This window comes from Euprymna scolopes, chromosome 25 (assembly GCF_053919585.1).
Source record: "Euprymna scolopes isolate OS-2025 chromosome 25, ASM5391958v1, whole genome shotgun sequence".
In the NCBI taxonomy this organism is placed as follows: domain Eukaryota; kingdom Metazoa; phylum Mollusca; class Cephalopoda; order Sepiida; family Sepiolidae; genus Euprymna; species Euprymna scolopes.
In genome coordinates this window covers 48861997-48887350 of record NC_136506.1, presented here as the reverse complement: position 1 = coordinate 48887350, position 25354 = coordinate 48861997, and the positions used below count along the sequence as shown (strand labels likewise).

Genomic DNA, 25354 nt, shown 5'->3' with positions numbered 1-25354 from the left:
CAAAGTGGTCAGAGGATCCCAGAGGAGATAGAACGGAACATGAACACAGCTCGGGAAGTTGTGAGGAATAGGTCTAGAAGGCTTGCATATTGACCGGTAGTATCGGGCGGACGGGTGGGTTCGTGAAAAATCTGAGTGAGGTCATAGGCAATGGCAAAATCATGACTAAACCTCCCCTCATCATCGGTTTTATTTGAGTGGGTCAGCCATTCCACATTATGGACATTGAAATCACCGCAAATGTGAATGTTAGCCGAAGGATGAGCAGGCAGGATGTGGTCAATTTTCTCAGATCTGCTCTTAAAGATAGTAACCCCACTGTTGTGGGGGCGATAGAGGGCAAATATAAATGCAGTGGTGTAAGCTAGTGCAACCCAGAAGCACATATAAGGTAAATTAGGGTCTTCTCTGAAGATATCCCTACCACATGGAAAGCCATCGTTGTTGTAGGCACATATTCCATGCCCATGGCGATCTTGGGAGTCAGATTTAGATGTTAAGTTAGAGTATCCTTTAATTATAAATTCATCTAGAGAAGTGGTTGGCCCTATGCTATTTTCACTTAGAAAGAATATGTCCGGTTTTGTCTCCTGTAATTGTGTTTCAACCTCTGGAAGGTTGGAATGTAGACCCCTGATGTTGGAGAAGGAGACCTGGTAGTAGGGGTCTACGTTGGAGGATGGGGTTCTAGGTTTATTTGTGTTTCTTTTTTGGAGATTTGTCATGATTGTTGAGGTTTTGGGGTTTGTGGAGCAGGTCAGTAGACTTGGTTGGAGCAGTACAGAGAGGGAAAATATGAGAGAAAAAGACAAGAAATTTTTTTTTGTAGCACATGATAAGGTAAAGCCGTAACAATTACCCAATATTATGGCATCGAGAGGCCCTCATCAGAAAACACTGCATGGTCCAGAATTCATTCACCAAATGGCAATACAGCAGCCCCGGTACTTTGCACCTGCTGATAGGACAGCCTCCTTAGTGGGTCATCCAAGGTTCGTGTCCCTGACTATCAGGCGGGTAACGTCAGCCCAGATGAAACGTTTACCTCCAGCACCCTTATTAGTGACATGACCACAAGGATAGACATAGAAATAGAAATTTTCCGACATCTCAGGCTACTCTTTACAAAGTACTACCGACCTGGAAAGCAGCTTTTTCTTCACCCTTTGTCAGAAAAATCATTCATTGGAAATGAGGACTGAAGGACAAAAAGGGAGAAGCAAGAGTTACTGGAGCTGCCAATAACACATCCAACATGCATTATCTACTCTCCATTGAGAAAATAAATAAAAATAAAAAAAATAAAATATTAAAAAAAAAAAAAAGGTGAGAAGGACTTATTAATATCTACTTAGTATAAGTCCGTTACCCCATTCCCGGCTGAGGATAGTACTTGAAGATAGTCTCCCTTCCCATGTTAATGCATGGATACTTTTTGCCTTTATCTAGGTCGAGCTGGGATCTTCGACTGTTCCAGCTCCAACCCATAATAAATATGCTATAATGGAACTTTTATCAAATTGAAAATGTCTGGTTATTTTTAACTCGTTTAAAAATCTGGTTAAGAAGTAATACCTTTAGGGTTATGTGTTAACTTTAGACTAGCTAGAAGTAATGCATACTTTAGAAGAAGAAAAAAAAAAGCCGCATATTTTTAAGTTCAGATAATATGCAAATATAATTTGGGAAATGTTCAATTTCATGGGAGACTTTTTTTTTTTTCTTGTTTTAAATATAAAAAAAGTATTGGTTAATAGTATTTTTGACAGAAAAGATTTAGGAGAAAGATAAAACAAGACAAATATTGAGGATTAAAGTCAAACCTGTGATAAGGAAAAGGAGAAAAAATAAAAAAGTAAACATGTTAGTGTTTTTAGATTAGTAGGCTGCAAAAGTTACGAACAGAAAAGTTTCTTACCTTTTGGGACCGTAGAATTTGACTTAGCTTCCCTGGTGCTGAATTCAAATATACATGTCTTAAGGCGTGAAACTGCACCGTTTGTCCATTTTCACTTGGATTCAGCGTTCCCAGGAGTTCAAAAGGGGTTACAAATTCCTCAAAATTGCAAAAAATGACACTTTTTACCCCATAACTTTTGCCCTATCCATTAGATTTTTCTGAAACATATTGAAAATGTGAAAGTGTTATATCCTTACTTTAAATAAGAATACAGCAAGAAACACGGCGTTATGGGTGAAAGACAAAGGGGTTTATTTACAAGGGAATGCATGTGACATAAGAGTTACTCTACATATTTTCTTATTCTCTTCCTGTCTTTTTTCCTTCTCTCTCAGTTACATGAGAGGGTTAATATATCTATAGTTCATTTCATCTATGAAGGGATGTTAGGTTATTCCATTACATCACCTTCCTCCCAAGCTAAATTCTTCCATAGAATTTTGCTTCTGCCATTTTTTCTTTTTTAAACTTTGTCCAAAAAAGTTTGGTCCTTTTCCTTTTACTTCTCCTCACCATTTGTGTTTGCTGATTTTTTACTTTTGGAGAGTGACTTTCCACTTGTCCATTTGTTTGAGGGTTAAAAGTTGATGTTGTAATGTGTTCAATGGCCAGTACCTCACAATAGTGCTTGAATTCTTGACCTGTGAACATAGTGCTATTATCACTAACAATTGTTTTCGGAACTCCGAACAGACTAAATACCTCGTCCAGCGCTTTCATTGTGTTTGCTGCTGTAGGGTATTTGTATTTAAAAATATCTGGCCATTTTGACATACTATCTACGATTACTAGGTAATAATATCCCTTCAGAGATCCTGCATAATCGATATGGATGCGTGTCCAGGGTACATATGTTTTAGGCCAAGGTTGCGTCTGTAGGGGGGAGATCTTTCGGCTAGTTGGCAACCGTTACATAATTTCACCATTTTCTCAATGTCCTGATCCATTCCAGGCCAGTATGTGAATCCTCTCATTAGGGCCTTCATTCTGGAGATTCCAGGATGTCCGATGTGGAATTCCTTTAGGATTTTCTTTTGTAACAATTGCTGCTATAACAGTTTCTTCAAATTCAGTTTTACTGAGGATCAATCTCGACAAACCATCTGCATGTGCAATTTTACTAGATGCTAGGTGTTTAATTTTGAAATCGTAATTGAGCAAAATAATACTCGATCACTGTAATCTACTTGCTGTATGAGTAGGAATCCCTTTTTTCGAACCAAAAATCGATAGTAATGGTTTATGGTCTGTTTCCAAGACGAAAGATCTTCCATGAATGAATCTATGAAACTTTCTCACAGCATATGCAGTCGCCAGACCCTCTTTTTCGATCTGACTCTACTTTCTTTCAGCAGGTAATAAAACCCTCGAGACGTGAGAAATTGATTTAGTAGATCCATCTTCCATTCTGTGTTAAAGCACCGCTCCTAAACCGTATTCGCTCGCATTTGCCGCTACAATTAAATCCTTTTTTGGATCATAATGTGCTAACGCTAGATCTGATCACAAACATCTTTTAATTTTTTGGAATGCTTCCTCACATTCTTTTGTCCAGAGCCATTTTTTATTCTTCTTCAATAATTCATTTAATGGTGCTCTTAGATCATGCATATTTGGGATATAAGAATTATAGTAGTTTGCTAGACCCAAGAATGACTGCAACTTCATTACATTGTCTGGTCTAGGCATGCCTCTAATTGCTTCTGTCCTATTTGGGTTAGGTCTTCTACATTTCCAATCAATTATTTTTCCCAAATATTCAATCTTGTCCATACCAAAATTATATTTTTCAAGAGCCACTTTAAATCCGTAGTCTTCTATTTTCTCGAATACCTTCTGAATATGGTTTTTATGTTCTTCAACATTTTTGCTTCTTATCAAAATGTTGTCTAAATAAGCCATTGCAAAATCCAAGCCTGCTAGCATGGCATCCATAATTTGTTGGAATAAATTTGGTGCTACTTTCAACCCAAACGGCAATCGTTTTAGGGAAAATAATCCTTTATGAGTATTCATTGTTAGGTATTTAGAACAATCTTCGTGGACTTTGACCTGCAAATATGCTTCTGACAAGTCAATTTTTGTGAAAATTTTTCCTTCATTTAACTTAGAAAATATTTCCTCAGGGTAGGGAGTGGATAGTTATGATCCTTTAAGGAATCATTCAGTCCCGTCAAAAAATCTCCACGTACCCTGATTTTTTTCTTTTTCTTTTTCACATAAACTTTGGGTGATGCCCATTCAGAGTAGTCCACTTTTTTTATTACTCCGATTTCTTCGAGTCTATTTAATACTTTCTCGATTGTTTCTAATGCCGAATACGGAACCTTTCTTTTTGGTTTAAACACTTGTTTCATTTCATCTTTCAGTTCAAATTTCACTTTCGTTTTAGTGCAGCAACCCAGACCTTCAGAAAATACATTTTAAAAATCCTTCTTCAAATCACTAACAAATCTTCCTGGCAGTTTGGGACTTTCAGATCCTGTCACATTTACTCTTTTGCAAAATGAGTTTATTGGTTTCTCCCATAAATTGAAAAGTATCATCAAATCTATACTGAATAGATTAGAATTGTTTCCAGGTATCACATACATTTTAGTTTTTACCGACTTTTCATTCAGGGTCACATTAGTATAAAATTTACCCTTAAATTTTAATCTATTTCCAGATGTTCCTCTGGCAATTTTCTTTGTGTTTTGCAGCTTTGGAGAACCAATTTTCTTCCATGTTGTTTCATCAATTAAGGATATGTCACTTCCAGTATCCAAAAGACAGTTTACTTTCTGGCCATTCAATCTAACTTCAATATATTTCCTTTTTTTACCATACATGGACTCTTTTTTAGAATCAATGATCTTTATTTCAGGCTTACAGTATTTCTCCTTTTTGCATACTGTTGACTTGTTTCCTTTACGCCTGCACTTATAGCATATTTTGCTTTTGAAGTAGCACTCTTTTGTGAAGTGATTCTTTTCTCCACACGTCTTACAGTATTTTTTTACATAGTGGTACCTTGCTTTACCCTTTGTATTTTGTCAACATTTTTCTCTTTGATACTAGTATTATCTTGTTTTAAATTAAACAGTTTCTGGCATTCCTCAGTAACTTTCTGTAAGGTTATTTCTATGCCTTGGTTCATAATGGATAATATCCTAGAACGAATCTCTTTATCCTTCGAGGATGTTAACCCTTGCACAAATATCAAGCATTTAAACATGTCCTCTTTTAGGTCTGCAATTTAAATAACTTGAATTTTGGTATTTACTCTCCCAGCATAGACGATAAAGTCTTCATCATCTTGTTTCAAAATATTTAAACACCTATAACGAGTATAAAATAAACTTTCCCGTTCCCCAAAAATGTTCGATAAAATTTCTCTAGTCTCTTTAAAAGAAATATCTTCGGGTTTCCTTGGGAGTATAAAATTGGTATACTTGGTATTTTCATGGGAACCCAGTTTTTGCAACAGTAAAATAATTTTTTCTTTATCCGACCAGGCTTGACATCGTTTGGAAAAAATATTTTCGTATCTACGATAATATGCTGGAAACGTTAAACCATTAGTTGGTTCATGTAAAAATTCTGTAAGCGAATTTGCAATTCCTTTCGGAGTGAACCGACGATCCTTTTTTTCTTCTTGTTTCATTAATATTGTTTTTAATACTTCATTTTGATTTAACTGCTCTTTTTGTAAAAATTCTATCTGGCTTTGTTGAGCTGCCAATGCTAATTGTATCGTTTTTGTAAACTCAGCTAATTGTTCCATGTTGAAGAATTTTTTTTTGGGGGGGGGGTGAAAGACAAAGGGGTTTATTTACAAGGGAATACATGTGACATAAGAGTTACTCGACATCTTTTCTTATTCTCTTCCTGTCTTTTTTCCTTCTCTCTCAGTCACGTGAGAGGGTTAATATATCTATAGTTCATTTCATCTATGAAGGGATGTTAGGTTATTCCATTACATCAGAAGGTAACGTTGGCATTTCACACTTCTCACATTCATTATTTCTTCACTATTTTTTGTGGCAGCATTTCACATGCAGTACCAGAGGGGGACCATGCACGTGCGGCTTGTTTTTCTAGACTCGTCAGCTTACCAAGACTTGATGATCTTTTCTACTCTTTGATTTCGCCCATGATTAATGTCATCTATACAAGTTTTTTCAAGATGACTTAAAACTTTGTTAGTCATCTAAAACTTTTCTTACAGTTCTGTATTTTCTTTATAAATAATCCAATTCTTCCTAGTGTAATCTATCATTACCATTCCTCACGGCATTTTCTTACCATCCACCTGATAAATTCATCTTTGAGTGGCCTTCACACTTTGATAAACGAATGTTTTTGATTTCTAAATAATTTTACTTTTTTGTATTACATGATTTTATATTTTAAAGCTTAAATGTATATCAAGAAAAATTTTTGTTTTTTAAAAAACTTTCAGCCAATCATGGTGTTCCTAAGATGACTACACCATTAATTGAATACATCCGAAGAAAAAAGGAAGAAAAAAAAGCCAATATCCAAGTAAGCTATCACACTATCTTTTTTTATTTGTATTTGTGTTACTTAGTCTTTAATAATTTCCTTAAATTTTATCACTGACAAAGTTTTTATGCATGGCCCTTTATTTTACCTATTATTCTTGCTTTTATACTTTTATATCTAACCCCTTATCATCGTTCATAGCTCCAGTTCTTGTGAGCTGTCTTTTCACACCCATTAGCCACTTAAATTTTGATGATCCCCAATTTATCGTCATTAATCAGCTGACTGAAGATGAGACCATAGTTATTTTCCTTGTCAATGGACTGGGTTTATCACACTTTTTGAAATTGTTGGTATCTATAAGACTAATTAAATTATCACTGTATAGAATAATTTTTTTTTTATTTCATGTATATACCCACGTATAATATTATAAAGTGATATAGTCTGTGTGAAAGCACAGGACACAAAATGTTTTCTATTCTAATACTGTCCATCTAACTAATACACGCTTTTGCTTGCGAGAAGATAATTGGGTAGATTTTAAATTTATAGTTTTTTAATGTTTTCAAATTTTGATCTCGCTTTTTCTTACTACATACTTTAGTATTTTTTAATGAAACTTTTGAAGAATATGTTCTTTACTTCATTCTGCACACTTTTTGTTTAGATGATTTAAAAATTTTGCCTCTGAAAAAAAATTCTATAGAAGGTTTTGCTTCGAAATTTTAAGATTTTTTATTTTTAAGACTTTTCATACAATGAGAAGGTGGCAAAGTGGAAGGAAAAGGAGAAATACCTATGAAGACACACACACATACACATATATATCAATAATGAGTGAAAAACTACTATCTGTGACTCATTATTTAAAGATATGTTTATACTAATAAAACCGGTCAGGAAGGGATGAGTTAGAAACTAGGTTTCACACGCCTCCCTGTGTACAATTGTGATCCTTCAAACCAATGCATTTCAGGTGAAAACATTATGTACTTATGTGTCAAGTCAAAATTAGTATAAATTCTGAAAATTATTAAGAATAAATGAATATAAAAATAATTACAAGAAAATATAGGGTGTTTGTTGTAGATTAGGAATCTTTAAAATCAATGCATTTCAGGTGAAAACATTAACTACTTACTTGTCATGTTAACATTAGTATAAATTCTAAAATGAACAGTAGAAAAATAATTTCACTTCTAAGTGGGGTTTTGGATATCTTTTAAATTTAGGGCTTTCAGTACCGCTTTGAGACCTCGTGACTTTATCTTTTTTTACTGCTTATTTATGCAATTGTTTTTGTTTATTCATTATATTTTGCTTAAAAGTGGGACATAAACTTGGTTTTTAAAGAAATGAGTTCCAGGATAATGAGAGATAAAGAAATAAGTTTTAACAACAATAAGTTAAGCACACTTTTCTAATAATGCAGTAGGCCAATGTAGAATGTGGTAGATGCTGAATCAAAATGTACTCAATACTCTAAATACATGTTATTTTATTCTCAAGTCTCTTGACTTGGTGAATTGAACAGTGCTCAATAATCTAGATAGAATATATATGAAAGCTGAGAGAGAGTAACAAAATAGAGATACAAAGGAGAAATAGAACTAAAGAGTTTATTTAGTTGTACATGTTTTTCTTTGTTTTTATATCAGATTTTAATCATTAAAAAACTTTACTTTTTAAACGAAGTTGAATATTGAGACAAAAAAATTCAACTTGTTAGAGGCATGCAAAATCATATCAATCTTTTTTAACTTAAACTAAAAAATTAAGTAAAATATAATCTTAAAAGAATGAGATACAAGTTAAAGAAATATTTCTCTCAATGCATGAAAATGGTTAAACAAAAAATTTTTTATAAAGTTTAAAAATAAAGGTACAAGATTTAATTAAAAATTTATCAATTTTCAATGTACATTAGTTGAAAATTATGTCATTAATTGCTAAATAATAGATAAATTTAATTTTTTTAAAGTGCAACAAAATGTACATAACATAAAATAAATCCAAGGTGATTTTTTAAATTAAATTGTTTATACTTTACTTTGTAAAGTTTATAAAATTGCATTTTGAAAACTGATAAATTTAAAATTGAATCTTGTATCTTTATTTTTAAAGTTAATAAAAAAACATTTTGTTAAGCATTTTCATGCCTTGCAAGACATGTTGCGAGGCTATAGAAAGCATGCTCATGACTTAGCAATAAAGAAAACCCTTATACCAGTATATATATAAAATTACATTATTTATTTAAAACAAAACAAAGTTCATACATTAGTGCAATAATTGGGTAGTCACGTCAGGACGTGTGATTGTGGCTTGTACATGTTGACCTCTGTGGAAGTGTGCACAAATAGAGGTTATAGTTCATATTTTACACGAGCGATATATAGCTTAAATATAAGTCTTGGATTCTTTATATTGTATTAGCTCTATGTGTAAGCATCTTACAGGTAACAATGTTTATATGAAAACTATGCAAGCCTACCTCATGTTTCTGTCGTCGCTCTCTGAATGCGTGCTTATGAAGCACGTGGTTTATATGTGTGCACGGCTTGATGTCAAGCGAAAAAGAAAAATAGGGGACGGAAGCCTAATGTCAAAGGTCACCGGAAGCCGTGTGATGCCTGCACACGCTCCGCTCCATGCATGTGTGCTACTGCACACAGCTTGTTCTGTGTCTGTGTGTTTGATGCAGACAAAGCAAGTTTGGCAGGTCTAAACGGCTCACTATAATATTCCCCCCCAGATAGCTGGAAGCTAAAAGGAAAGAAAAATGGAAAAGAGCATGCAGATGTATGTGGACCAAGAGGATTGGACTGAAGAGGAAAGAGAGAAAAAAAATTTTTTAAGAGGTGTCGAAGTCTGCGTATTTGCATGGAAATACTACATGACAACACTTCGAGTCGTGCAGGTTCAGGGTCTGGGGATTGTATGTCTGATTCATTACGTGGTGTGGAAGCAGCAGGTGTAATGATGATGTTTGAATCTGGTGTGATGATCGGGTCAGAGCTGGGTATGATTACTGGTTCTGAATCTGAAAAACTGGCAGAAGGAAAATTAGAATCATAAGAGCTTTCCAAGAAGGCGGGTTTTACGCGATCTATAGTGATCGTGTCACACTTACCATTGCGGTCGATGACGAAATACTTTTCAGAAGATTCTAAAACGAGATATAGTCCATTGTAGAGTGGCTGGAGAGGTCGTCGTATCGAGTCAATGCGGACGAAGACATATTGCATGAATGGAGATTAGGTGGGTAGTATGGTTTGGAAGTGACCGAGCGTAGTGGTGTATACATCACTCGAGACCTTGCGATTTTCAAACGGTCAGCATAACCGGAGGTGATGGTGGGTATGGACCTATTGACTGTGAAAAATTCTTCAGGAAAACGAAGAGTGGTTCCAAAAACCATCTCTGCTGGTATAGCATTCTTCTTTAATAATGGACCGGAGTCCTAGAAGAATGAGCAATAAATGTTCACTCCAGCGATGCGGTTCGGGCTAAGCAGCTAGTGCAGCTTTTAGTCGACGATGAAAGCGCTCTACCATCCCGTTAGCAGAAGGATGATAGGCGGTGGTTGCAATGTGGGAAATTCAGAAACATTTGAAAAGTTCTCGAAGGTGTGTGACGTAAACTGAGAACCTCTGACGGTGGTAACAGTGGTGGGTACACCAAAGTTAGAGATCCAGTTCTCTACAAATGCACGGGCTACAACTTCTGGTGAAATGTTGTGCAAAGAAATTGCTGCTGGCAAAAATACATGCTTGAGTTCATTTGCGTATGTCGATGTTCATGCTGGGCCAGAAAAAGCGAGCTGTGATGAGCCTGACTGTTGCACGCTTACCGGGGTGTGTGAGATCGTGGAAATGCTGGAAAATCCGCTCCCGACACGATGGAGGCAGGTAAGGTCGTGGATGTGCAACAGATCTATTGCACCAAATGAGCTGGGTATGATTACTGGTTCTGAATATAAAATGAGCTGGCAGAAGGAAAATTAGAATCATACTAGCTTTCCAAGAAGGCGGGTTTTACGTGATCTATGGTGATCGTGTTTCTAACTTGTAGTATATTGTTTAACTTTTCAGTGTTTACTTCAACAGTGTTCAATACATAAGTAAAGCTTAGTAGTAGTATGAAAATATGTATATAATTAAGCTACTCAGGTATCCATGTTCCATCCCTGCAAGGAATCATCAGGCTAAAGGCACATATTTTGTTATTGATTGGTTTTCTATATTTAAGTAATTTAGCTCACTAACAAATCAGATTTGCTATTTCTCTCTTATACTGGTTTATGTTATCATTGGCCAATAGCTGAGCTTCTCTTGAACAAGAGCCCAGGCGATGTTTACTTGATACCTTTTTCTTTTGAGTGTGGCACATCTGAAGTATTTCTAATTAACAGTTTACCTTATTTTAGCATGTGCATCATTGGAATCATTTTTTTTCTATGCATCTTTATTTAAAATATTTTTTTTTTATTCATTTAAAAAAAACTTGTGTTTTAGATGTCACTTTACAACTGAAATGAAAAATCCATATGAGCCATATTTAAAGGATGATATTAATCTCGAATCCAAGCATAAAACATATTGCTAGTTCTATTGAAAATAGGCTTAGCAGTTACTTTGCAAGCAACATTTATCATACAGTTTTTAAATATAGTTGGTATAATATTGAAATTTAGAATAAAAATAGAAGAAAGAACAAGTAGTTTACGCCACCCTATAACCAGATGTTAAAATCTAAACATAAGAAAATGTTCAATCTTACTGTAAAACATTTGCTCATAATTTACTCCTTACACAAAATATTAAATAAAAATTATTTTCAACTGTCATATAGCTGCACTGAAAACTTAGAAATGATAATCAAAGTATTACAATAACAAAATACTAAATGATAGAGAAAAATAAAAACCAAATGTGTTAAGAAAAAGTAATAAATATAACATTAAGCAAAATAATAGAACCACTAAAAACAGTAATAACTCAAATTCTAATAGCAATCATTAAATAGAAAAAAGAAAGTTAATGAGAAAGATTGTAACTGTAGAACTTTTACACTTTCTTCTCTATAAAATAATTGCTTAACCAAAGGCATCATTTATCAAGCCACAATATTTGCCAAAGTCATAAAAAATACTATGTAGGTGGAACCTCTATATATGTTAAAATTCAGTATAACAGCCATAAAAAGCACATTCAATAATAAAAAGAAAATAATTCAAAACATCACTAGCAAATTATTACCAGCATCTCATAAAAAACAAACACTTGTTAATGAAAGTGGCAAATAATACAATAGACAGTAAATGTGGATAGTTAGATGATCTTTGTAGGTTATGTTTGAATGAAAAATTTTAAATTTTATAGATTACGTAAACTGTAGAATTGAAATAGCAACCAACTGTAAACAATAAACTTCACATTAGTATAACTATATGCATAACAAATAAATTAAATAAATAACTAAACTAACACTCAAAGTAGCGACAAATAATAAAATTAATAGAAAAGAAAATATTCCATCACGTATGCTAAAATAAAGTCGCATATTAATTTCACATATTTATGAAAGAGATTGCCCAAACAAAAAATAGAAAAGGGTGTTAAGTAAAGGTAGTCCAGATTTTTTTTCAGAGAAACCTGGTCAATGAAAATATTAACCCATGAAAAAGAAATTATAATGACTTTGATTGGTTAGTTAGTTACACTGAACACTTCTTAGATATATAAAAACAATCATTAACAAAATTTATGCACTTATGATTCCTTGCAGGTATGAATTATATATAAAGTTAGGTATGCATATATGTTTATCTATTTGTATGTAATTTAATTAATGGATCATTATGAATTTTGGAACACAGCTGTGAGACATAAGTTGTTTAGTTTACATTTGTAAAAAGTCAGGTGGAAGCCATTCATAAAATTTTAATTGTAAGTGTCAGCTAATGAAGAGTTTCAGTTTCTTTGGATTATTTTAAAGGTTTTTAAGAGAGCATAAGATGGGCACATCCTGTCATTTGAAAATTCAAATATTTGAGATTTGCATTGAATTTGATGCATAGTTATAAGGTATCAGTTAAGCAACATTTCTTGAATTTTGATTTCTACTTAAGATCTCTTGTAGAATCTAAATCATGTAATGGATTTGGACCAAAATTTGAATAAGGATTATAGACATAAGGTTTAATACCATATGTTAATTTTAATCCTTGTAAGAGGACTTAAGTGGTTAAAAACTGTTGTTGGGAATTCATTTTACCAATCTTGGGACATGTGTGTGTACATATTAGATAACTAAATTTCTGCAAACTTATAATCTTCCATATTTTTCTATCTTTAGTTCTTTTCCTCTTGACACTTATTAGTTATTTAATATTTCCCTCCCCCCCATCCATCTCAACTTTGATTTTGTGGTTTATTTGTGGATTTGTTACTTTTTGATATACTACCATAGGAAAATTAATTTCTCAACAATTATTAAATAACATAGTTGCATATTTAATGTTTTTAAAATTTTTATTTCTCAATAATTAAGATTAGCAGGGTAGAAACAAAACTAGCAGAATCCATTAAAGGAAATTGATTTAAATTTTATTAACTTATATATTATTTTAAATGAGATTCTTTAAAATCTCATTGAGCAAGAAAAATTCAGTGTAACCTATTTAATTTAATCGTTAAAAATACATCCCATAGATTAGTTTCCAAACATCTAACATATTTGATAATACATAGAGGAAGAGAAGAGAAAAAAATATCTTTCTCTTCTTTCTCTCCTTCCATTTCTCTCTTGCACTATAAACTCCTCTCTCTATTTCTGTCTCTCTGTCAACTAATGTAACATCCTCTTTCTCAATCTTGTTTATATTACTCTTTCTTTGTACATATTTCAACCCTCTCCATCTTTGTCTGCATGTATGTGTCTGGCTGGCTGAGAACAAGAGATGGTAGCGATTTAATATATATTTACATAAGAAATAATTGTTATATTCTCTGAGTAGAATGTTAATGCTTGTTTTCCATGATTCCAATTTGTGCTGCTTTTTTAAGAGGAGACATCCTCATTTCATTTTAAAATTATCATATCTCATTTGCCTAGAGACAACGAGAAGACCGTAAAAAGAGAGAGCATGAGCGGAAGAAGGCTCGCGAGGAAGAGAAGCGACGACGAAAGGAAAAAGAAAAGGAGAAACGAGAAGAGAAAAAGCAGAAAGAAAAAGATGGCCTCTCGAAGAAAGATGACCCACCTATCAAGGTTAGAAGAACTTTCTCGTTTTCTTTTTCTTACCTATGAGTTAATTCATCTCCTCTTCCCACCCTTCTCCTGTAACTCTTCTATCAAACAAAACCATTTTCACATCTTTTTTTCTGTTACTATCATTTGGATCAACTGCTCTTTCTTGTTCTTTTGATTCATCTCAGACTTTTTATTTAACACCATAATTTAACAAATCTCTTGACTAATGAAAATTTTACTATTTTTAAAAAAATAATCTTTCTTTTTACTAAACTTTTTTTGTTTTTAAGAAAATTAAAACTTTGTTAAAATATGTCAAGTGCTCTTGATATTTTGGATTTAACTACTTATATTCCAAGCTTTTATCCAATACACTGGGTATGATCATAGGCCTTTTGTCATCAACTTGAAGCTGTATACAGCAAAATTCTGTCAACTTCTGTGGTGGCAGTGTAACTGTACATATCTTTTCTCACCCTTCCATTGCAGCAACATAGTGAAGATCTGCTGCATGATTGCCTTGCATAATTATTTACCTAAGTTTTGAACTCTGGATGCAACCCCTATAGTATCCGGAGTTTGAAGAATCCAGTAGAGAATACACATTCCATATTTTGAGCAGTTGGTCCTCTTTGGTTAAGAATTTGGGTAGTTTATTTCTTTAAAAAGTTATTAGCATTGTCATATATGAAAAAAAATCTTTCTTAACAACCTGAATTTTGATTATTTGGACTACTATTCTCATTCTGAATGTTATTCTCACAATGTTTTGGCCAGTGTAACCACCACCCTTCTTCAGATGTGGCTTGTTGAACTCTGAAATCTGTACAAAATTTTTAACTGAACTCTTTATTTAGTCCGCAAAGGTAGATTGCTCTTGTTCCATCAACCATGACTGTGTCAAAGTCTTATGTAATAAGTAGGAACACTACACACCTAAAAACAACAAGAATAGATATTAAAGTTCACACAATTCATACGAGGATTGTCTGCATAACTCATCGTGCAATCGATAAAATGCTAAGTGATTATGTTCTAATTGATAGTCTTCTAGAGGTTGAAGGTTCAATCTTCACTGCAGGTGATATGAAAAATATACTTCAAAATTATTTAAGTCTTCTACTTGATTGTAGTTGGTGGAATCCCGCTCACCTTGGATTTAATAAAGTGTTTGAAATTTCATAGATTCCACAATTCAACACGACATATTTGGAGAAGGTCGGAGGTTACATCAATCAAAACATTCTTACAGAATAACTTGTTAGAGCAGCAGTTTGAATAATTAAAATAATGTAAATTATGAATCTAAAAATTTTCAAAATCTAATATCAACAACTAATAAATGTATTGTTTTGTCAAATAGCAAATTATTCTTTTGTGAGATTCAAACATGATTAGATAGATGTACAGTTTTGATCTTTAAAGTTGGTTTCTTTTTCTTCTGTGAAAAGGCATTCTTATTCACATTTTCTGAACACATGGTGAAGATTTGTAACTTATTTCTGACTTCCTTAATTTTTTTTTTTCCAAGTGTAAGAAAATCCTTTGCATTAATTTATCAATTTTGCTTTGTTTTTTTAATGGTGATCTTTTAGGAAAAATTGTTACATAATGTTGTTTCACTGGTGATGTGAAAATTGTTTCTTTGGATAACTTTTGCTGATGGTGGTCAAAATGTAGCTTTCATTAATTCAAAAGTGTTCATAAGGACGTTGTGTTTGTGAGCAGATTGTCATCATGGCTAATAAAAAAGTAAGCACATATCTATTACAATTATAATTAACATTTAAAGTATATACAGGTAGAGAGACGGGACGGGATCTAAACTCTTGGTAGTTCAATCATTTCCACTTATTGTATTGTTGCCTGCGATGAATCTATAACTTCCATCTTTCTCTGTTTCATAAAAACTACCCATAAATATAGACAATTTATACGAACGCCTATTATAGTGTATGAAAACTCTTTATTATTTCTCACACTTTTCACTTTTGACATATGGTGTCTGCCACTTTGCTGCATTTAAATCTGGTTCAAGATTAAACTTCAACAGAATTTGTACTTTGTCTGAAAATAAGTTGTTTAAAAATAATTTGGTCTCTTTTTGTTCTATTACTATTATATTCAATCTATTTTAAAAGTTATCTACACAAACATTTGACTTTTCTAAAAGAACCCAATCAATTGAATAGAATGTTAAGAAAAAGTAGCATTTTCTTATTTTTGTTGCATTCATTTCAAAGATAAAAATCTGCTGCTTGATGCAGTTTTGTTTTTGTTGTTTAGAAAATATGTAATTTTTATTTTCTTAATATTTATTAGAAATGTTATAAGTAAGTCTGCAATATTTCATGTTTTCTTTTTGATTTGAGCTGCTTCAAAAAACAACTTGTTTATTAAATGTCAAAACTATATGCAACCATTGTGGCTTCATTGAAATCAATTTCAGTTGAAATTATTTTAACTTAGCGTCATTATTGTTCAGATTCTCATAAGATTGTCTTTTTCTCTTTTTTTTTTCTATAATTTTATTTGCATTTTTTTTTTATTCTGTATGCCTAATTGCTTTGGGGTGGGTCCTTCATCCTTTCTCCAGCCCCATTTTAAAAAGAGGGACTGTTCATTTCCCTCTGCATAGACATCTTGGAAATCGAGACATTTTTCTCAGTTCCAGATAAATAGACCTCACAAATTGGGATATCACAGTGTGCAGAAACGGACTCTTTATGGACATTTCCAGAGCAGACACACTGGCGCTTCTGCTCACAAGGAAATTCAGGTATACTATTATTCCGAGTCAACTATCTGAAAATGCTTAGTGTATTGAGATGTAGAAAAAACAAATGAAGATTTGTGACTTATTTTTGTGATTTCCTTATTTTTGACTCTGCACATTCAGTTGTAAAGAACTGTTTTTTACAAGTTGAAAATATATTTTGTTTTTAAGTCCAAAGTCAGCTTTGTTGCAATGTTCCAAGTATATTTGTCCTTTGTTTCATCAAATCTAATGCTTCTGCTGTTTTTTTTGTTTTTTTTAAACCTTATTATCAGTATTATTTTTGTTAGCTTAGGCTGCATGCCATGAATGTAGAGTAGGCTTTAGTTCTCCTTTCTGCATGCAATGCAGCAGAGTTCTTAAAATCTAAATCTAATCTGCTTTAGTTGAAAGTTTCCTTGCCTACATTCATGTCAATATTTCAGGCTAAATCTAATCAGTAAACACCTCTTTGTTATCAAAAAGAAAAAAACATTTTTTTAAATTTGGTTTTATCAAGGGTTTGTGGACAGTTTATAAGAAAAGGTAGAAAACCATGTTTAGCAGAAGTTTGGATATTTTAAGTAAAAATATATATTTTTCTTCTTTTGCCGGATATTTACAACACATTCTCATTTGGCACTAATTCATTCATATATATAATATTATGTTGATGGTCCATTCAGTATCAATTAAGCACCAAATTTTACATGTATAAAATTTTTAAAAAGTATTTGTTCAATTTTGAACAGTGTTAAGTGATGGAGATAAAAGATCTATTTTCTCCATTAACAATATTGTAAGGGATAGCAGGAGTAAGAATATAGGTGTAGTCAGGGCTTACTGAGTGTCAAGGAACTTAAATAAAACATGTCAACACGTAATCTTTTTAAAAGAGGGTGTATGTAAATTACCTCCCTTGCGCCATTAACTTAAATGTTCTCATTCGAGAAAATTTCAATCCTCTTGGTTCTGTAATCCAAGAAAATAATCCAAATCTTCTGTGGTGTAATGTATTTCTATAGAAGATTTCTTGGTTCCTTTTGGATTTGTGAATTCTAACGCCTCACTGGAGTTAGTGGTCTTTTTTTATAAGACCAATTCTAGGCTTTAAAATAGTTCTTTCTTCCTCGGTGAAGAGATCGTAATTTCGCTTACAACTCTGATTTTTTAAACAGTCTATTATGACTAATTCTGTGTCATCTTCCTTGACGAATCTCGAATGAAGAAAAAGAAACCAAACCACTGGTTTCTCTTGTTTAAACTTGCGATTTTTAACGTCCTTTCTCTTGATGCGGGATAATGAGCGGACTTTTCTTTTTCTTGTTCAAATCTTCCAACAAAATGGCACACATATCTCCTTTTATCAATCGAAAGGCATGCATTCAACATGTGAAATAACAAGCAGCACCAAGGAAAGGGGGGGGGAGGTAAAGAAGGGGAGGGAGAGAAAAGGAAAGACAGGAAAATAAAATTTCTACAAATGCTATATCTTTGTTAAAACAGAAGATTAAGCAATGAAATTTACCATATGAGTGTATTTTTGAGCTAGGAATTAGAACATGCTACTGAAAATCTCCAGAAATTAATGATTTCCAAATAATCTGTAGTAAATGCACATAAATATGCTGCAATTCCTTAAAAATGCCATGTATCCATTAAAAGAAAATAAGTTAGAGAACTCAAAGCTGAATCGTAATGCATTTTATGTACAAATAACTGAAATCGAAATCTAGGACTGTTTAAAAATGAATATAGTGCAATATTTCTTTGGTGATATTGTGGATTAATACCTATGTTAGTCCCCCACCCTCACCCCACTGACCACTTCTCCAAAATATGCAATTTGACCTTTGTAGGCAATTACGTGTGAATACCTTAAAAAAAACTTTAATGAAAGAGATAAACAAGTATTATTTTAGAATTTAATGTAAAATGATTCCCCATTTTGAGCCATTCTAGCATTTTAGGGCAGTTAACCATTTTTTTTTTTCTATAGGAGATAAATCCTGTGTGCCCTTTTTTTTTTTCTAAAGACTTTTATGTGTGGTTTTAAGAGGGTCTATGCAATTATTAGAGGGTGGTGAGGTTGCCACTCTGACTTTGGGTTAATGATATCGCTAAGAAAAATTGTGTAAACACCCTGAAGACTTGATAGAAACAAAAACAATTTTAGAATTTAGAGTGGGAGTTAGTTTCACATAAATTTAATGTAAAATTTCGACACTATTTTAGCGTTTTAAGATAGTTGACCAATTTATTTTTTTATGGGTTACAAAATCTTACCAAAAATACTGTTTTATAACATTTTTATACTTTATTTGCTTAAAACTCTTAAAATATATAATGTACATTATTATTTATTAATTCATTTGAAAGTATATTCATTTTCAAACAAAACGGTGGTATTTTGAGGACTTAAGATGCTTTGGTTTTTAAAATATGAATTTTAGCAGAACTCCCTTGAAATCCGTAATTATCCAAAGCATTTTATCATTTGTATGTATCGCTCAAATGATCCTAGTCGCTCTCATGACCTATTGTCAAATAAAAATTATAGCAATCACTACTTTATTCCTAATACAAAATAAAAGAATGGGAGCAGGCTCAATACTTGGGTCCCTCTATAAATGATTGTCCTCTGTATAAATGAATGTCCCTCTATAAATGATTGTCCTCTGTTAAGACAGCTTCTGACAAGTGTTCCTAATTTGAGGACAAGTCTTTGTTCTGGAAGTCTACAACTGGTTTATAGCTAGATCAACTATAGATTGGGTAGATCAGCCTCGCTGGGTAACTGATGCCTCCCAAATAAAATAGCACCAGCTAACATTGATAGCAAATAGGTTAGGAGGTTTTCATGCAAGGAAATTTTATATCAAAGCTTAATTCAATCGCTATATTTCTCCTCAGAATAATGCTAATTATTTATGTTTTTTCTAATGTGAGGATAAATTTTCAAAATAATGGAATCTGATTTTTGAGTGTCAAAGCATTGCTCTCTGATAAGAAAACTACTGTTCCAGCCAAGGTTAGATAAATATTATTCATACTGCTCTAAAACAATAGGTAATATGCTGACTTTAAATATGGTTTTACAGACATAAATTATGTTGAACACTCAAATCAGCAGTTGTTCTGGGGGAAAAAAAGTCTACAAACTCATTTTGGTTGATCATAAATGGAATTTATCAGAAGAAAGTGTATTCGCCATTTTGCATGAATATTTGTCAATGAGAAAACTGTATTTAAGTGGGTGGCATGGTTGTTGCAATTGTTTCAATGCAAGAAACAGGAGTTTAAGCATCAATACATGGCAAGGGATGAAACCTGGATCCACTACTTCATTCTGGGGTCAACTGAGTAGACAATAGTTGGTGAAAGTTGTCCAAAGCAACTATAGATGCAAACATCAGCAGTCAAGGTTTTAGCCTCTGTATTTTGGAATGCACAAGATATTTCATCCTTTAGAAAGGAAGAAACGTCAATAGCAATTATTGCATAGAAGACTGTTGATGAATAAAGTTGAATTTTTCCTAAGTTATTTAATAAAAGAGGCTTTTGATTGTATTTTTTTGTATATATTCTGAACATTATTTACCATTTAAAATAAAGAAAATGACAATTTTATTCTGAGACCAAGTTCTATATATATATATATATATATATATATATATAATTTGTTTGGGAAGGTATAACATCAGATATGGTGTGATGCTGTTCCTTTGACCTGTCCTAATACATGTTATAGTGAATTTACACATGATCTAATTTTTCAAAAATATCCGGTTAACTTTTAGATTCTTTCTTCAATAAATGTTAATTTAAAAAAAAATTGTACACCTTTATCTTTTTTGTTAGGTACATTTCCTCCAACTCAGTAACTGACTTGATTCCGTAATCATTGTATCCTAGTTAAAATTGAAAGCCAATTTATAAAGCTTTATTTTTTACTATTAGACTTGGGAACAGATCCATACAGGTCTTGCATACACAGAGGATTTGATATCCTTTCAGATTAAATAATATTTAAAAGGGACTTATCTTGCTACTTTATTGTAGTTTAACAGTAAATCAGATTATCAGAGGTTCATTTTGACCCCCACATTTCTGTATACATTTTGAATGCAAGTTCAAACTAGCCTAAAATTTTCCAACACATATTTTTCTAAATTTTTGATATATTTATATATCGACTCAAATCGAAATAATTGAAAAACATAAAAATATGTTCTGAACCAAATGGAAATTGAAACCTGATTGCTAGGCTCAATGACTTGGGAATCTAATCTAATAACATTAAGAAAAATTTTTAATTTCTTTTTTAAATATGTATGAGAAAAAATGGAAAAGAGCTTGTGATTCAACAATGATTTAATGAACAAATTGATCACTCTCTTCAAAAATTTACAAACTATCAGGGAATCATCTTAATTTATTAATAAAACTATGAATCATGTGTCAATGTTTGTGTGTGTGTCTGTATATATATATATATATATATATATAATATGATTAATCCACTTATATTTTTGTTGTAATTTTAATTTCTTGACTAAACATGATCAATTTCTTCACATTTCAGAAAAAATAGTCTCATGAAAAACATAAAAACATGTAAATTATAAGTTTAATATCATTTTTTATTATTTCTGACAGTGAAGAAATGCATTTTTTTATTTAATCGTTAAATATGAAACTTTTATTTAAAAAAATAGACTTTCCCCCTTAGAACAACACTAATTCCAGCTGTTCTTTGATGACAATTTTGTACCTATTTCAGTCCATAGTTTGTGTTTTTTTATTATGTTTAAAGCATTGTTTTAAAATAATGATTAAAGAATTGTTTAAAAAGACATCATTTTAAGAATAATAGATAGAAAAATCTTTATTTTAACTTGTGTGCAAGTTTTTTTTACAGATTGAAAAAATCTGCTTATTACAGATTTTTTGTGTAAGAAATGAAGATTTTCAAGATTAAAATTGAATATGAAAAAATATGTAAACACCTATTATTTACATGCTTTTGTTTTATTTTCAAATATGAAAAATTCATAAGTAACAAAAGTAACCACTGTTGGTATGGAATGAAAAATTCAAAATTTAACAGTTTAAAAACCAAGATAACTAAATGCATTTATTTATCAAAATTAAATTCGATATTTCAATTTATAACAGAATCTTCATCAGGGAGATACAGGTTTTTGTTTTTGTTTTTTTACCATACCATGGTACGTAAAAAAAAAAAAATTTTTTATATAAAAATATATATATACCTTTTTTATCTCCATTATAAAATCTGTTTGAATTTGAGTAAGTCTATCCTCTGGTATACTGTTATTTGTTAACGATAAGTAATTATTCTAATTAGAAGACAAAAATAACAGCATTTTTTTTTTTTTAATCTTATTCATAATTTTATATTTTAATCTATTTTAATTTATTTATTTGTCAATTTAAAATTAATGACTTAGTATTTATTTTATTTTTATTTTTAAATATTTCCAGGAATATCTGCCTTACACACGACTAAAACGCTAGTTTTATTTTGATGTCTTTAACTGTCCCCCTCCTCCTATTTTTGCTGATGAGGAGACATTTACTAAAGGACAAAATTTTTGTCAAATAATTGTCAATATTTATTGTCAATTTAAATAAAATGAACATTGTTTCTGAAACGATCGTACAAACTATTGCTTTTGTTTGTTTTTCCTTTTGAAACTGATTTTCAATTCAAAATTATGAATCGTTTTACTCAATATTAAAATAGCTCTAGGATATCTATACCTATTAAGCTTATATTTATACAGTACAAAGAGCACTGTTTTCTTTTAATAGTATTAATAGATTTACATTAAAATAAACTCTGCTTTTTATACTCCAGGTCTAATTCCCTCAAAAAAACTGAATATATATACATACATATACACTACATTAACTAGTAATTGAGAAGTTGACAACACAGAACACATTTCTTAAGTGTTTGTAGCATTATTTCATAATAAAACTACCATTTTTTTTGTGTTAGTTTTTTGTTTTGGATTCTGTTGATGTATTTAGTTTTTCTTTTATTTCTCACGTTAAAGTTTGATTGTGATATTTTTTTTAAAATTTCATTTCAAGGTAATTTATTCTGGTTAATACTTTATGTAGTTTTATCTTTATTCTTAAAATGCTGTCCTTTATCATTTTTGTGTTCATCATTTTTGTATCTGAAAAGTCCAAAAATGTAGATTACCATTACCTTCATTTATTGTTTGCATTTTATAAAATCAAATGTAAATTATGGCATTCCTATTAATTTTTTTTCTTCTCATTTTCTGTTGTAAACTGTTAAAAAATATATTTGCATGTTGAATGTTTGAATATAGTTTGTGATACTAACATTTTGTTCATTTAGTGTCGTAATGTAAAATGTTGTTTTTTTTGTTATAGAAACCATTTACTTGATTTAATTTTTTTTATTATTATCTTAACTTAAATAAAATATATGTAATTATCATTTTTACAACATATTTTAGAATAGTCTGCAATATTTTTTTACTTTTAAGATAATTTTATTTATATGTTTGTTATTCACATGAAAACCCAACTCTGACATGCGACATCCAACCATAAGGTGAGGGAGGGGGGTCTACTATATGATATGAGATAATAGTGTGTAAATATATGCACTAGACGGTCCATAGAAAGTTGAATATTGAATGCAGCAGCTAGTCCTGGGAACTTATACCAAAAAGAACAGTTGGAAATAAGTCCTACATCATCCACTATGACTACACAATTCGTATCCCTACATACCTCGAAAACAGGGCTATAAAAACTGACATAGTGATATAGAACAAGGAGGAAATAAAAGCTACGTCAGAAGTTAGTGTCCCCAATGATACTGGGTTAAACAGCTGAGACGGCAAAAATAACAAAATACCAAGGTCTTATGTATGACATAAAAATAAACTGGCATTGTAGGAAAATCTCTATCATTACCATTCTAATTCTAGGAGCAAATAGACTCATGGAAAAGAATTTCAAAAACTATCTTGCAAATATACCCAGTGAACCAAGTCCAAGGGAAATTCAAACAGTTGCATTTAGAGGGATGTTTAGAATCATAAAAAGATTTCTTGGTGGGAATGTACAGGGTGTCCAAAAAGTCCACTGATGGGCTTTGAACTTAAATAGATTTTTATTTTTGATATCTTTCTGTCATGTTAATACAATCTGACTAATACATTGGGAATTTTAAAAAAAATACAAAATTCAAACACTCTTGCTCTCAGCTTTGCAAATTTGTGCTCTTTATTATTCATGACAGATTGCAGAATCTCTGGATTACGATTTAACTCCCTTATTTCATTCCTGATGTTTTCCTTCAATTCTTGTAGGGTTTGGGGTTTGTTAATATAGACTCTTTCTTTAAGATATCCCCACAAGAAAAAGCCAGGGCTAGTAGTCTGATGAATGTGATGGCCATTTGATATTGCCATAGCAAGAGATAATATTATTGCCAAAACAATTTTACAGTTTGCGTATGTTGTTCAGTGCTATACTTATCCATAATTAATTTCCGAAATATTATCTGTAAAATATCTGAAATAGAGAAAAAAACAATTATTAATGATAAAATAATAAAGATTTTCAACCTTTCAGTAAATTTTTAGACACCCTGTATGAGATAGTAAGTAAATATCTGGCATACAGTAGGATGTCGTTTCCCCAGCTAGAACAAAATTATAAGAAAATAAAAACATAAAAATGATAGTCATTATTACTCTTAAACATCGATTTTTCCTATGTTTCAGATATGCTGAAAATGAATATCGCATTTAAATGTAGTAGTTTTCTGGATATTAAGCAATATAATTTTCTATGTGTAAAGTGCCGGCCATAGTTGTGCGCGCAAGCGTGCATATTTTTGGTGTACAGCTATGGCCACACTTAACTTAAATCATATTACTTAATATCTGGTAAACTACTTATTTGCCAAAATTTTAAATTCAATATTCGTTTTCAGCATAGTTGAAAACCTTTGAAATCATTTTAAAAGAAAATGTTGAAGTGTAAACCAAATAAAAATTTACCTTTTTAAAATTATAAAAAGTTCTGTTTATATTTAAATGTTTTCAAAAGTTCTGCATATATTGTTTAAAATAATGTGTTTATTCTTAAAAAAAAGACAAAAAAAACTGATAAATTCTGCTTATTTAAAACTGTTAACTTCTGAAATACTGATTGTTTATATATTGTTGGCGTAGTAACATAACGATGATTAGGAAATTATGTTCCTTTTATTTCATAGAAGATTGAGAGGATTTTGCCATATAATCTCCAGTTTGATAAATAAAAATTAAAAATATTTTTTTGTTTATTGGGCAGACGTTGAAATTGATCCACACCTCTAAATTCTACAATTTACTTTTTCTTTTTTTTTTCATGTTGATCTCATCGATTACAAACTTTCAGATTAAAAAAAATATTTGGAAAAAGTGTTTTTTATGACTTTTATCATTGGGTATCAGTTTTCAATTATAACGTTCTACTAAATTGAACACATACTTTGTGACCATCACAGAGGAAAATATTTCAACTCGATGAGATTAATGTGAGAAAAGAAAAAAACAGTGTAAATTGTGGAATTTAGAGGTGCGGGTCAATTTCCTAAATACCTATATTTTATTGTGTGACCTTAATAACGGACTCGTAATAAATATTTACTTCCAATGTTTTTTTTTCTTTTTAAGTTTAACTTAGTTCAAACTGATCTATATATTAATACAATAGTGTGTGTTATTTTCTGTGACACGCTTACATCTGGGTCGTTTGTTATGTACTTCCATTTCTTTTCATAAATAATTTTACCAAGAATTCTTCATAAGTTTTGGTTTCGGTTC

General features: G+C 31.4%; 1 protein-coding gene across 10 annotated transcripts in view; it reads left to right on the top strand.

The window, feature by feature from the left end:
• LOC145247343 (uncharacterized) overlaps positions 1-25354 on the top strand; it is a 96975-nt gene that overhangs the window by 20800 nt on the left and 50821 nt on the right. For 6 of the 10 annotated variants that reach the window (XM_080109010.1, XM_080109011.1, XM_080109015.1 and 3 more), the window contains exons 6-8: positions 6405-6487; positions 13571-13726; positions 16377-16487. In XM_080109010.1, coding sequence (XP_079965136.1) covers positions 6405-6487; positions 13571-13726; positions 16377-16487 — 350 coding nt within the window. The remainder of the gene's footprint in view (positions 1-6404; positions 6488-13570; positions 13727-16376; positions 16488-25354) is intronic. The other 4 variants (XM_080109009.1, XM_080109013.1, XM_080109012.1 and 1 more) reach the window with 1 other exon arrangement.